At 46.3% G+C, this 13,714-nt stretch overlaps 2 protein-coding genes across 4 annotated transcripts; both read right to left on the bottom strand.

The window, feature by feature from the left end:
* Positions 1-3,317: 3,317 nt before the first annotated feature.
* Positions 3,318-9,740, bottom strand: LOC101785466. 2 transcript variants are annotated; one of them, XM_004960060.3, is made up of 9 exons: positions 9,618-9,740; positions 6,345-7,407; positions 6,024-6,265; positions 5,857-5,936; positions 5,560-5,688; positions 5,367-5,462; positions 3,981-4,758; positions 3,671-3,868; positions 3,318-3,567 (listed from the first exon to the last, which is right to left on the bottom strand). In XM_004960060.3, the coding sequence occupies exons 2-9, from the start codon at positions 7,283-7,285 to the stop codon at positions 3,440-3,442; spliced, it is 2,592 nt and encodes an 863-aa protein (XP_004960117.1). In that variant the 5' UTR covers positions 7,286-7,407; positions 9,618-9,740; the 3' UTR covers positions 3,318-3,439. The 2 variants fall into 2 exon arrangements, with proteins under 2 accessions (XP_004960117.1, XP_004960116.1); XM_004960059.3 differs by having other exon boundaries at positions 9,273-9,719.
* A 523-nt stretch (positions 9,741-10,263) lies between these two features.
* Positions 10,264-13,421, bottom strand: LOC101784808. Of its 2 annotated transcripts, XM_004960057.2 has the most exons (6): positions 13,081-13,421; positions 12,748-12,851; positions 11,831-11,932; positions 11,645-11,738; positions 11,277-11,445; positions 10,264-10,637 (listed from the first exon to the last, which is right to left on the bottom strand). In XM_004960057.2, exons 3-6 carry the CDS (start codon positions 11,915-11,917, stop codon positions 10,571-10,573), a joined length of 417 nt encoding a protein of 138 aa, XP_004960114.1. In that variant the 5' UTR covers positions 11,918-11,932; positions 12,748-12,851; positions 13,081-13,421; the 3' UTR covers positions 10,264-10,570. The 2 variants fall into 2 exon arrangements, with proteins under 2 accessions (XP_004960114.1, XP_014660378.1); XM_014804892.2 differs by lacking the exon at positions 13,081-13,421 and having other exon boundaries at positions 11,831-11,945.
* Between the last annotated feature and the right edge of the window lie 293 nt (positions 13,422-13,714).

Below are 13,714 nucleotides of genomic sequence, written 5' to 3'. Positions count from 1 at the left end.
TTGAGTTGGTCCTGTTTTCTATTCGTGTGCTAGTCATTAACTCTCGGCAGACCCGGGGAGGTACCGATGGGGATTGGCACTCAAGGGTCGCAGGAGTTCGCAACTGCCAATCATTCTCTAAGGGGACCGTTTGCCATATGCGGCTCGACGGGGCATGCATATGTCTAAGTCAAATCGATTCGCCGCCGCTCTCGGTTAAGAGAACCTTGATCACTGCGTCACATCGTAGCAAGAAGTGGAATGAAAGGAAATGTGAAATGATGCTGATGTTGTTATCTAATCAATTGTTTTTTCACACTGAAAAGTTTGAAAATGTTGCTCACTTAGAATGGTTAGCTCAACCTTAAATTGGATGCTAAAACTTGAAAGTAAGGATCCACTTTTAGTTGCTTTTTGGCAAAATAAACCCCTGAGCCAAAAGCCCTTCATACTAGTAGTCAGCTAAGTATATACCATAGTCGGGTAAGTCTTGTTGAGTATTAGTATACTCAGTCTTAATTTGTTGTTACTTTCAGGTATTAGTGATGAAATGATAGAGTTGTTTGCCGGTCAACCTTGGGATGGCCATCCTTTACCTGAAGGGTGGTCGGTTGAGTGGTCTCCAACCTCGCCTTGAGGTGATCTCGGTTGGATAACATGTGGTGGGCTACTCTTATCGTCATGTATCTTTATTGCGCTTTATCGTTTAGACTTCCGCTGTATTTTATTTCAAAAACTCTGGCTTCTAATCTTTTATGAATTTCGAACTCGGTTTGTACTATAATTAACAAACTCTATGTTTGTAACCTGAAATACCATGTTGTATCATCTGCGCTCACCTTCGAGTGAGACTCGTTGCATGTTGTTTCGATCGAGATATCCGGTGGTTGTATCGGGCTTGACCCGACGGACTGTCGGATTACATATTAACCATTAAGATGATGGTTAAAGTGATTTAATTTGGACGGTTCCCCGCAGCATGATATGCAACCATGCAAGTAAGCAGCAAGCAGCAGAGTCCGTAACTGGGTACAGACTGTCTTGGCTAGTCTGAACTCTGAGCACAGGGTGTGCATGCGTGCATGGAGACGTTGCCATCTCCGAGGGTCAACACATGCAGACGCACGTGGACGGTTTGGTTACCAGCCACACTTGCGGTGTTCCGGAGCCGCTAGTTCATCCAGACCTGGGAATCTGAAGACCAGCCCATTTGGACAAACACTTCGGCCGGCGTGGGTCACTGTCACGACCACGCACTGTCCAGCGAGCTGCGAAGGAAAGTTGGCCAAAAAGCGGCTGCGATCTGCATGCACGAGTAGTAGAGTGGGCGACCCATCGCCGATCGATGTGCAGTGCTCACCCGATCCACCAGTTCATTTACAAATACAATATTGCTTCAGTCAGTGTCTGCTTGCACTTGCACGTACAGAGCAGAGTGCAAATTGAACTCATCTTTGAACCTCGCTACAGAAGCTGGGATTCAGGCAGGAGCCCGCGCGCAGGCAGTTAGCGGTCAGGCTTTCACCTTTCTGCAAAGTTGGCGTGCTTTGGCGAGTGCTAATCCACTAGAGCACGAGAAACCTCTGGGCCAGGGAGACTAACCCTACTACTTGTGCTCCACGGATTTGACTTGCCCTGCTGCCCGGCCCATGAGAACGCCTATAGGCTACAGCAAAGGGAATAACAATATGCATTTTCCCTGTCTTCTTTCTTTGGTCGCCCGCCTCATTAGATATGTTAGTACTTTTGTAGAAGCAAATTAAAAGTGTATCATTACACTAAAGTTGCACAGGCAAAGACATGCCTGCAACTTGGACAAGTAGGGCTCCTTTTCTTTTGGATTTGCCACAAAGAATGTTTGAGTTGATACTTGATACTAGCTGATCATCCTTGCACATTTACAATGGATTTCAGGATTTGTTTGCCCAAAGCATCGCTAAGCAGCATTAGTTGCATGGGGGAGAAATTTGGGATATTTGTTGACTAGCCCTGGAGTATTTTCTTAGGTTGAGGCTTCTGGGCGTGTTGTAGCAGAGGCCAACAATTCCCAGTTTGATACTACGATTATTCTGGAAGGCGCAGAACCAAATTTGTCTGACTAGACGTTAGCTTGGAATAAAAGTTTTTGTTTTTGTTCTGATGGCGCTGTGGAACATTTAGCTTTCGATGCTGTGAAGAAAGAAGAAAGCAGTATGCGATATAGATTCGGTTCCTCCCCCCACTGTTCTTTACAGAATACGACGTCGTTCTCTCAAGATCTCATCAAAATTCCATCTACACCCGTTGCAAGTCGCAAGAGAATGAAGAATCTGCAACATGCTTGCGGTGCTCCAACGCAAAAAAGCCCGAGCACAGAAACTGAAACTGAAACGACGGTGGAAAGAGTGGCTCGCCGCTCGCCGCCCCGGCTACGCCTCTCGATCCCTTTTGTTGCCGTTGAACCCCACAGAGAACTTCTCCCTTTCTTTAAAAAAGAGAGAAAAAAAAGGAGAAACTTTTGTGCAGCCCAATTTCAACGGTGTGGAGAGGACGTGACACGACACCACTATCGTAGCTGGGGAGGTTAACGCCGTCCAAGCAGGTGCCTAATCAAGTGGGTGCTTGTTAACCGAGTCCTAATGGAGGTGATCACTGGTCGTGGTGGAGGAGGTTAATGGCGCATCCTTGTTGAATGAACTTAATTTGGTGATGGAAAGTGAGGGGGTAAGTGGGGTCTAGTGTTGTCTGATACGGCTTTGACAGGGCGCAGCGGCGAGCTACGGCGGAGGGACATCTCAAGTGCCACGCACGCGTACGTGCAAGTGGCCGCGTGGTGCCGGCGAGCGGAGCCGGCCAGGAGAAAAGGCGGCCGTGTGCCCAGCTCACTCATGGCCTACGCCGGCGCCTTTGTTCTGTAGCCAATCATAGTCCCAGGTGGCCTGCAGTCTGCAGAGGATAAGTGCTCAACGTCCCATCCATGGCTCCATGCCCCTTGTAGCCTAGGGTCATTGGTTTGGAAGCCAGCCACTTTGTCTTTGAGGCTTGCTTATCTACGCAGTGTGTTGGAGGCTTGGAGCTCGCCTGAACTGTTTGGGACGGCGGGGAGCGGGCGCGCGGTATGCGGCCCCCCGTTCAAAACCCGCGCCATTTTGCCGCGGGCGGCCGCGCGGTCGCCGCAGCACCGCGGTCCCAAACGGAGAGAATCGAATTCGAACGAACTTGGGCCGTTAAAGTAAACGCAAGCAGAGGCCCATAACGAAAACACAGCCCAGCCCCATCCAGCCATATCGGCCTGAGATCCGCGACGAGCCCAGTAGCACAATAGCCAGAGCACAACCAGCACAGCCATACGCACGGGAGACATTGTCGACAACAGTTTGCTACCACGGACTAGAAACCATTTATGTTCAGACTTCAGAGTCGACGGAGGGGGTGACTTTTCACCAGTTCCAAAACATGTACAGAACTAGAGACGCATACTCTAGTGCTCGCCCTTCTCTCGCGGAGTTGATAGGGCGATGAGGGTATCCGCTGCACGAACGCTGCTAGCTTCAAGGCCTGACCCGGGTAGCTTATTCTGTGCAGCCTGGTCTTTCGGCTCCCCAGTTACTGCAGTGTCCCGAATGCATGCATTGGTGTTAGTGAAAGCGAATATCTGAAACAAATGCTACTTACTACAGCATGTTCCGAAATGAGTTTTCAAGGACCGTACTTGGTGGGGGAGCATTATGAACCTTGTTGTCCACATCCATGTCCTGAGAGCCATGGCTTTCTGGCATTGGAGCAGCTGTTGGAGAATCATAGAGCTTTGGCTCTGCTCTCGATGCAGATGGACTGTGGCCTTTTGCTGTTATACTCAGTGTGAGGGAATCATGGACCCCAGGGCTCACAGATGGGGAATGTCCACGCCCTGCAGGAAAATGGCAGCCTCCATGATCAACATTTGGTAGGCAACAGTCTTTCGTTACCACACAAGTTGCATGGGCTTGAGTTGAAGTTATTGATAGTATAAAAAGGCTTACCTGGTGCATAGGGTGGAGGTCTGGCAGCCAATGCTGAACCATCTGGGCCTTTCACTGAACAAGGCACGGGGTTTTGTGATGCAATGCTCAGTGAAAGAAATTCCTGACCTCCAGGTGTCACCGGTGCAGAATTGAGGCATTTGGCACCTACACCTTTTGAGTTTCCAAGTGCCAAGCTTGGCACAACAGATTCACAGCCCTTAGGACTAGGAGCAAAACCTGGAGCCATAATCCCATGGCTCTTTGAAGTATTAATTCGTGCTAAAGAAGCACAACCAGGAAGCCCTGTGGTTGGTGCAACAGAATTGCAAACTTCCATACCAGGAGACGCAGATATTCCAGAAGTCATCCTCAAAAGGCCATCGCGACTTATAGGTGGCATTCTTGTTACAATAGGATCTTGATACCTGGCACATCGGGTTGCAGAGTTTCCCAGTGACATTACTTGTCTACTAGGAGAATCTCTGCATTTGGGTTCCACCCCTTGAGAACCTGGGCTTTTGGCACCAGCAGAACTAGAAAATTTTGGCACAGCACTTTGTGCTGGGCAGTCATGGCCTTTGGGCACCATATCAGTAGGAAGGGCACTGCATCCTTTGGTGCTAAGAGCTGCGGAATGTTCAGCCACAGCATTTGGTGCATATGAATCAAAATGGTTGCCGCTAAGAGTTAATGAACAATCCCTGCTTGTCCCATCCAAGGATAACTGCTCTGCTGCTGTCATCCTTGCAGGATCACTAGGCACAGCTTTAACAGAAGACTTGTACCATAATGATGGCTGCAATAGAATCCAATAAAAAGGTCACTCTAAGAACATATACTGATATACACGCCAGCAAAGAAAGTTAGCATATTATCACATGATTGGTTTAGTATATATCACAATGTTTTCCCTACATTCAAGGGACATGCAGTTGCTTGGTAATTTTGATTTCCTACCATAAATGAAAAAAAAGATAAACCAACAAAAAAGAGGAAAGTAGATAGTAAGCACAGAACAGACTCAGCTTAATTAGCTACTCCCCGTTGTCATTACATAAAAGGGATTCGTCAAATAACATGTCTACAGAAATTCTATTCAAGAAACATTAAATTTCATCGAAAGGATCAAACATCTACACCCTTCTGGAAAGATAACGGGTGTTGGTCTTTAAAAGCTGGAAAAGGCAGCTTTCTATTATATCCCATCATTGAAGACAGGGATCTATATTGTAAGTGCATGAGCATATATGCAAGCTGTTTGCAGTGAGTATAGCATCCAATGTGACGTTACTTATGTGTGAATTCACAAGCATCATACGTTGGTGCATCCTTCCTATATAATCTTGTGATTGTATACAGGGAGTAACCAGCATGGGCCTGTAAGATGCAGAGCTAGAGGCTTACACAGTAATGAAGTTTATCCAGAGCTTCCAGAAGTATTTTCTGTCCAACTATTATCATCATCTTCTTCACCATTTCTTCACGAGTTATTTTACTTTCCTGTCAAATAGGAAAAAAATTAAATGTTTCAGTGCCCAACATTCCAATCATAAATCAACACCATCTGACATAACATAACTTGTTGAGCAGATAGTACCTTAAACTCTTCATAGTGATGGAAGAGCAGTTCCCTTGCTATGGATGATATATTGTCTTGAACTAATCCAAACAGGACTTTGAATGATATCCATGGGGTAGTTGGTGCTTCACCTATTTCGCACGGAGCCTGCATACAGATCGATCCAGTTGGATAAGTGTAATGCTACAAACCAAAGCTAAAACTATTCATCATTGCAAGAAGCAAAGAAGGGGAATCATTGGGCAGCAATGTTCTCCCATTGTCATAACTAGACATGAATCTAACAGCAGGTTAACAAGATTCAGGTTGTCTCACAGGTTGAAGAGTAGAAATATCCACTGCAACTTCCTTTGGAGATGGGCGAAACCATAAGCCTTTCAAGTGAAGTAAATAACCTGAAAATAAGTGCATCAGAAAGAAGATTAACTCCACATATCTCCATATGACATGATAGAGGTCTTAACTCTTATTGATAATCTTACTTCGAACATCCGGGGCAAGCTTGAAACTAACAAGATATTCTAGACGCATGTGAGTGCTTAGGTGTGATGGCCACATCACGTAACACTTTGGGTTCAGGCAATCATCGACACCAGAATCATATACGTCGCTGCTTGGAAAAAACTCCTGTGATCCAGGCTCCACAGCTTCCATGTTTCCCAATATCACTTGGCACAGCAATACATGCTGCACGCCTTTTTCGTCAACATCACAAAGACCGACACTGGTAAAGGATAGATGAGGTTAATGTACCAAAACATTTAAAACAGAACAGTCATGACAATGAAGTTAAGAAAGCGCACCTGGTAAATGTTCGGTCTTCTGGTGAAAGATAAACACCAGAACTTAAATCTGATTTATCAGCAGGTTTTCCAGTGGTACCCAAACCATTAATTAGAATCCTGACTATGTCATTCTTCCTTGATCCTAGCCATCCATATCTTACATTTGCATCGCCACGTTCTTCTTTGGTGGACATTATCTGTTTTTCAAAAGCTTGAAGTCTACACTGTGCAGTTATATCATTCGGAGAGTAGCGGTAGGCATGAAGTAGATTGTCTGGTTTTGCAAATGGGCCCATACCAGAGAGGAAAAGGTCCTGGACAAATAGAAAATCTTTGCTTCCTCTTTCCACATATATGATCTTCTTGCGTAATATATCTGCAACGGAAGGTTTCTGGCTAGATTCAACGACAACTTGCTTCACCACTTCAGGTGGAGAATTCACAGCCTTATCCAACATAATTCCCTGTGCAGTTCCCTGGACATTAGCAGCATCACCTTTGACCATACCATTAGATTCCTCATCAAAGAAGAGAGAAGGAGAAAAACATTTGCTAGTATCATCGATCCAAGCAACAGATCGCTGCTTTCTGGATTTTAGGTTGACCATGGTCATTGACAAGAAATCAATTAGAATAGGCTCATCATCCAACACAGAAACAACACTTGATTTATTGCCACTGAATTCTTCAATCAGGAACTTCATTATTTGCTCAGGAAAATTATGCCAGGAACCTTGTTTGTAATACATGATACGGTTTGGGACTCCACTCTTCAGGAAATTGACACAATCATTGGCAAGGTTAGGTCGTATGCAGCAGCAGTTGCATCGCTTGGCAGATGAATCAAATGAGGGGCCATTCTCTGCTTTGACGCGACGAGATTTGCACTCTTTCGACAGGCGATCTTCCACAAGTTTGCGCTTCAAGCACATGGATTTGGACTCTCGTGGAGAAGCCATGGAAGGCTTGAAGACCACCAGAAGTCCAGAACAAATGGGAAGAAATAGAAAAACAAACCCTAATATGATACAAGATTTACAGACCTCCCTCCATTTTTAACTCTCAGTGGTAGAGAATAACCCTGTAAAAGGTAATGAATGAATGCCTCATATAGAAAACACAAAATAATAATAAAGGGGAAAAAACTCGACCACAATGAGATGTCCCTCTGGCTGTTTAAACAGAGGAGTGACCACACGACTTGCAAGCGCCTGGGTTTGAGCCCGGGAAGTTAGCCACAAATCAATTTAAGAATAAATGAAGGAACTGTAATCGAATTTCCATACTTTAATTTGTAGCAGTTGTAGCTCAAAAGCAGAGGTGACGCAAGTATACCATTTAAAACAACATCTGATTACTTATTTTAATCTTCTCCTAGGCGTGACTCTTTTTTTGGCATTTGAGAGTGCAAGAGTACAAGAATCACTAAATGTTCATTATGCAGATATGAATAAAATGAATTTGATTAGATCCATTTATGATAAATTAAGCAATCTCAACTAAAAGCTTTCTAAATAATACAATACATGGCATGTCAATGTAAGAAATTACTTGCACAAGAGTCTCATGAATAATTACTAATGAACCAAGAAATACATTTCTGTAAGTATCAACATCACATATTCCTGACTCATTTCTTCCGCTACACCGAGTCATGATTAAAACTTTAAATCATAACATGGTGTAACCCATATAACTGTTACGGATAACACCCCCCCCCCCACCCACCCACACACACAAAAAAAAAACACAATTGGTCTGCATTGAAGGTATACAGCCTGTCCTGTCAACTCATCACGTGGAACAAGTAACCTAAATTGGAATTAATATAAACAACATGCACAAACGACATAGTAACTTTGCATTACAAAGAAACAAATCTGGCAGTTCGTTTGTGCATTCATTGCAAGATGCCAAGATACAATACATACCCTAAAATTTTCATTTCTGTACAAACAAGTCGCATGCAAAATTTTGAAGGAAATCTGCGAATGCCGAATAATAGGATCGCAATCGAGCTCGTTGCTTGTAAACCAAGAAATCCTCCACTGTAACTACTAGTACAAGATATTCTAGACTCAGCCTCTCTGGTACTATACAAGCTATAGAAACATGTTAGGGCTGCTATATCAATTTATCTAATGTCCCGCGCAAATGTGCAATGATGTCTTTTCAACAACTTGCGGCCCAAGAAATCATATTTCCAGAAGCTTTACAGTACCAACCGATCCGATTTAGTTCACACTGACAGTACTGCGACATGTGCAATCCGCTGAACAAGTGGAACAGCTGACAAAATTGGAATCAGCAGAAATAACATCCAGAAACAACGCAGTATAGGACATTAAAATTACAAAGCAACAAATACTGCAGCTTTCTTTAAAATTTACACCGAAGCTCAGAGAAACATTGTTCCAGTCGCATTTTTTCAGCATGCAAGAATCCAAACACTAAAATATAAAATAATTACTTTTGTACAGACAGCAAACATGAAATTCCTTAGGACGCGCCACCTTAACCAACACAATCTAGTGAACAGAGGTAGTCAAATTAGGATCCCCGGTGATCGTCAACTTATTCCAAGAGACCGGCAAACCATATTCGAGTGTCAACACTCCAGAGTCCACAGAACATGCCATTTCAAATAAAAAAACAGTAACGAAAGCACAAAGATTAACACGAAACAGGAATGCGCAAACATAAATTCCTCCATCTACAAGTCTTCAGACAAGACTCGAGAATCATACCAACATCCAGGAAAGCTAATGCAAACAGAACGCGCAGAGCAACATATATATCCTTCTAAGAACCAACTTCGATTGAAACAAACATCTACACCGGATTGCCTATACAGGCGCCACCAAACAAAATATTTCACGATGTAAAGAAGACAGTCGCACGCAAAAACGCATGGGAGAAGCAGGGATCAATGGAAGAGGAGCCTACGGGGGGAGTTGGGTCTCTCTAGATCCCCACTGCGAGCGACCAGGCGAGGTAGAAGCGGGAGGAGGTCACGAGGGTTGCACCGAAGGAAACCAGCGGTGGCTCCCTCTCTCACGCCCCCACTGCTTTCTACGGCCGCGTCGGGGTGCCGCGAGGAGACCAGGTGGGCGAGGCGAGTAGGCGGCGGGCTGTGGTGGTGCGGGCTGGGCGGCAGGCGATAGACTCCGGTGAGGTGGCGGCGCGGAGGCGGTGGGCCTGCGGCCGGTGGGGTGAGGGATGGATAGGATGGGAACTAGGGAGAGCGGTGGGGTCTAGGTTGGATAGGGACGAGGGGGTTGGAAAACTTACAGCGAGGGCAAGGGCAGCTCCCGTTTCTTGCGGCGGAAGCGGAACTCGCCGACGGGGAAGGTAGGGAGAGGCGGTGCCTGCCGTTGCGCGTGACTGCGCCTCGCGCCGCGCGCCGCGCGCCGCACGAGCCGCGCTAGGGTTGGTTACTGGGTCTGCTCTAGGGTTGGGCCTTAGACGAAGCTGGGCCGTTATTTTGTACGCAGCGATGGGCCGGAGTGGAAGAGGACCACACGACGGTTTCCGTTTGTGGGCCGGGCCGTAACAAATCCTTAACGAGCCGAGCCATAAGGTCTTTTCTTTTTCGTCCTGCGCTGCTACTCATACATCGCCTTCCCTCCTCCGACGAGCCTGCCGCAGCAGCGGCGGCTCTGCACGTCGCGGCGTAAATGGGGAGCAGGCAGGCGGCGACCGTTGCAGCGCAATGAATCAGGCCGAGCTTGACGCGAGGCGCGCGCACCGGGCATTCAAGGGGTCGCCGATGCAGGCTCCACGAGGCACAATAATTCGGACCCCGACTTTTACAGCTGGGGGGGCGCTGGGCACCGGCAGAAAAGGGATCAGTGGATTGGATCAGCAGCAGAGATCACTGACCCGGCGACCCCAGCTTCACTGCACCACACGCAGCACAGCACATCGCACTCATCAGTCATCGCCGAAACACCGATGGCTCCTCTATCTCCATAGACTCACAGGTCACAACAACCAATCTCTATACATACAGATGAAGGAAATTTGGGAGGCGAGGAGCTGAAGGTATACAACGAGGACGAGCACCCCGCTCAAGCAGCGTCGTCTCACTCGCAGGTAGGAACCTGACTGGCTGCATCTAGCTGCAGCTGTTGCTGCTGTGGACCGGTGGTCCTCCCAAAAACAAAACACAATCCGAAAACGGAGCAAACTCAAAGCTTGGAATGTACTGATGCCGCGCCGAAGTAAATGGTGCCTGCTAACGACTAAGCCTCCGCTTTGCTGTTGATCCCCAGCGTGAAGTATATCAGGATCGTCGTCCCCATGCTCGACCTGTTATGAGAGGAGAAACAATGTCCAATCAGGCGTCGGAAAGCAGCCACCTGAGACTAATGTTATCGACAGGAAAACACCAAGGTAAATGTCCTTCCGTGCCTTCTTCAATTCCATGAATAGTACTACTATAATGCTGCTGTGAGATGGTACATTTATCGTAACATTTCCCACACCAAAAATAAAGCTTTGCAAAGATGGCGATATATAGACAGACAATCTCTTGGCACATTCAGCTTTTTATGTTGGACCATGTACGTATTTTGCCAAGAACCCAGGTGATCAGGAAAGCAAATGTGAAAACTAAGTCCTACTGAAAATGTTGCGGTTCTGACTGCACTATAATTTAATGATATCTAATGATGAGAAAGCACATCACATTTGTCCAGTGCAGTTGATCAGCACAGAAACAATGCCAGAAGCTGGACTAGTGGGAGTCAGATATCACACGCATGATGTTGGGCATTTTCTCTGTGTATATTAACCCATTCATTCATCCCACGAAAGAGGCTATTTGTGGCATTTAACTATAATCCCAGACCAACCAAGGAAGAAGATCCAGCCCGAACAACAGTGTTGACATTACAAAAGAAGAAGCCAGGTATAACATTACAAAAAAGAGAAGAACTAGTCACTTACAGCGTTGCAAAGAAGAGAAGAATTTTCCGAGGGTTGATTGATGTGAACCGGTTAAATCTTTTGCTCCTTCCTTCACCAGAATCGATAAGAACAGGTGTGCAGGGAGTATAGTGAGGAGCAACCAGAGCCTTGTTCTGAACCAGGGGCTGATCCAGTTGAGATGGTACAACTGCAGAGAATCACATTCAACAAAATCATAAATGCCAGTACTTATGGTTGTTTAAGTAGGAGTATTGTCTGTAGTACAGTAGAAAAACAAGAAAACAAAACGTATATTAGCCAATGAATGGTTAAACAACATAAGCAATTTCCTTAGGTATCAAGAAAGCTCAAACAGTAAAAAGTAAGAAACAATGCCCTCTTGATACCTTTGATGATAAGTTTTTTTGCCAAATCCTCTTGCTCTTGCTCTTCACCACCCCTCCTCTCCATGCGATTTGAACCCTTACGCGACAGGGCTCTCTGCAGGTAAAAAACGAGGGCTTAAGAAACTCAAATTACCATTTTTTTTAACGAAGAACTCAAATAGAGACTTTGGGAGTGTGAGGACATACAATCATTTTGGGACTTCCAGAGCAGCATTTATCAGGTGGTTGAGGCAGGCCCTCAATATCCAATACCACACTGGCAGTTTTGTCCATGCTTGTGATCTGGCCCTGCAGCACAAATCTGATCAATTCAGTGAGAAGTACAAATATCTTCCCTTAGCCATAGGACATGAAGTAACACACCCCATGATCGGCTTGGGCGGTTAGTATATTATTGCACCATCTAATAGTGCACTAATATGCCTCACCCAAAGCTATCAGGACAGTTTCCACTATCAAGCATTGTTTGCAAAGGACAATTGCGCAAACAGCATACATTTAATCAAGGCACCAGACTAGTGGTACAATGGATATCATTATTTCTCGTAGTGATTTCACATCAACCAGCTACTCTATAAACCAAATTAATTAGCGCTTATTAGGGCCTCTTTTTCTAGAAAAACTGGCGCCAGTACCAAAATGCCCGTCTTTCCAATACCCTTAACAAATTCCCCTATGTAGGCCACGTCTTTCATAATAAGTTTACCAAACAGAGAATAATGAAGAAAGCAACGCGCCCACTACAACCGAAAAAAGAAGCGAGAAATCAATGAATGGACCTGCTGTGGTCTTATCCTGCACAAACAACTAGCTGCTACTGCTAGGATGAAAAAAAAACTGTAGTTTTGCAACAGTTTATTTATGATCCCATTTACGCATTGTGACGAGCAAAATGTCACAAGTGCATGGCAGAAATAACAAGGGTGAACAGAACACTCTGTATTTGATGGACACATGCTCTCAAGTAAACTGCAGGTATGTATGTTAGAACAAAAGCTGCACAAGTTTGTTCTTTTGCTTTTGGCTAGTCGTTTCTTGGGTCATTGCAACCAATGAGAATTTTAAAAAGTAGAGACAAGAAATGGGTCAGATCTTAAAGGTACCTGTCCACTCCCTTTTCTCCCACCGGCTCCCTCAAGGTAGATATGAGCCGTGATTTTCCTACACTTCTCAGCCAGCAGCAGTCTTCTTATTTTTTCCCCCAAACCTGAAGTAGGCCCATAAGTTAATCAACAGCCTTTTTCTTACTGGAAATGCAGAAAAAGACGGAAAACAAATCGCTAAGCCGGTGCGAAGCAAATAAATCTGCAACAAACCGTATGGAGTGCAGTACAGTTACGAGAAATAAAGATTTGTATTTTCGAGGGCTCTGAGCAAAGAAAAGATCACGCAGAATAAAACGAGCAACCCATCAAAGAAAGCAATGGCTTCCTCACCAGCAAGGCAGCGAAGAAGAAGCCAATCGAGTCCGGATGGACGTTCACTGCGCGCGAGGTCCAGGGGGCCGCGAGGACGACGACGGGGGTAGTAGGACTGTAGGAGGAGAGGCAGAGCCGTGGTGGAATGGAAGGATGCCTGGGTCAGGAAGGCGGAGGCGTGACCGGCGCTGAGGGCGGGCGGGGAAGGGTAGAGTGCTGGGTCTAATCCACCTCCCCGCGATCCAATGGCGCAATTTTATCGACGGATTGGAGTCTTTTGAGAGGAAGAGCGGAGCAGCGTGGGAGGAGTCGAGAGGTGGAAGAAGAAGAGTGGTGAGCGGCAGGGGAAGGGAGGGAGCAGAGCAGGAGGCGGTTTGGTTTAGCTCACGAGGCGTTGCGCTTTCGCCCCGGTCCCACGCTGCGGCCACGGCCGCGTAGACCAGGTCCATAGACCGGGATCCTAACGACGCCCGGGAAGCAGAGCCGCCGGCCCGCCGCAGAGGCCTGTCTCTACGGTTCATGAGCTGGGTGCAGTTACTCTTAGCGGGTGGTGGTCAGGAGGCGCGCCTGGCAGGTGGGGCTAGCAACCCCAGCACGGACGCGGCACCCGAGGCGGCGGTCAGTGAGACGGGAGCGTGGCGTTTTTGGCTGC

This window comes from Setaria italica, chromosome III (genome assembly GCF_000263155.2).
Source record: "Setaria italica strain Yugu1 chromosome III, Setaria_italica_v2.0, whole genome shotgun sequence".
In the NCBI taxonomy this organism is placed as follows: domain Eukaryota; kingdom Viridiplantae; phylum Streptophyta; class Magnoliopsida; order Poales; family Poaceae; genus Setaria; species Setaria italica.
Note: the sequence above shows the minus strand (reverse complement) of the source record. Positions and strands in the feature narration are given on the sequence as shown.

Excerpts from the sequence above, each read along its gene's own strand:
- LOC101785466 (XM_004960060.3), bottom strand. The coding sequence starts at position 7,285 with ATGGCTTCTCCACGAGAGTCCAAATCCATGTGCTTGAAGCGCAAACTT. Across the intron at positions 5,463-5,559 it reads ATCACTATGAAGAGTTTAAG|GAAAGTAAAATAACTCGTGA; the intron begins GTACTATCTGCT and ends CCTATTTGACAG. Across the intron at positions 3,869-3,980 it reads ACCTCCACCCTATGCACCAG|GGCGTGGACATTCCCCATCT; the intron begins GTAAGCCTTTTT and ends ATTTTCCTGCAG.
- LOC101784808 (XM_004960057.2), bottom strand. The coding sequence starts at position 11,917 with ATGGACAAAACTGCCAGTGTGGTATTGGATATTGAGGGCCTGCCTCAA. Across the intron at positions 11,446-11,644 it reads AAAAAAACTTATCATCAAAG|TTGTACCATCTCAACTGGAT; the intron begins GTATCAAGAGGG and ends GATTCTCTGCAG. Across the intron at positions 10,638-11,276 it reads CTTCTCTTCTTTGCAACGCT|GTCGAGCATGGGGACGACGA; the intron begins GTAAGTGACTAG and ends CTCTCATAACAG.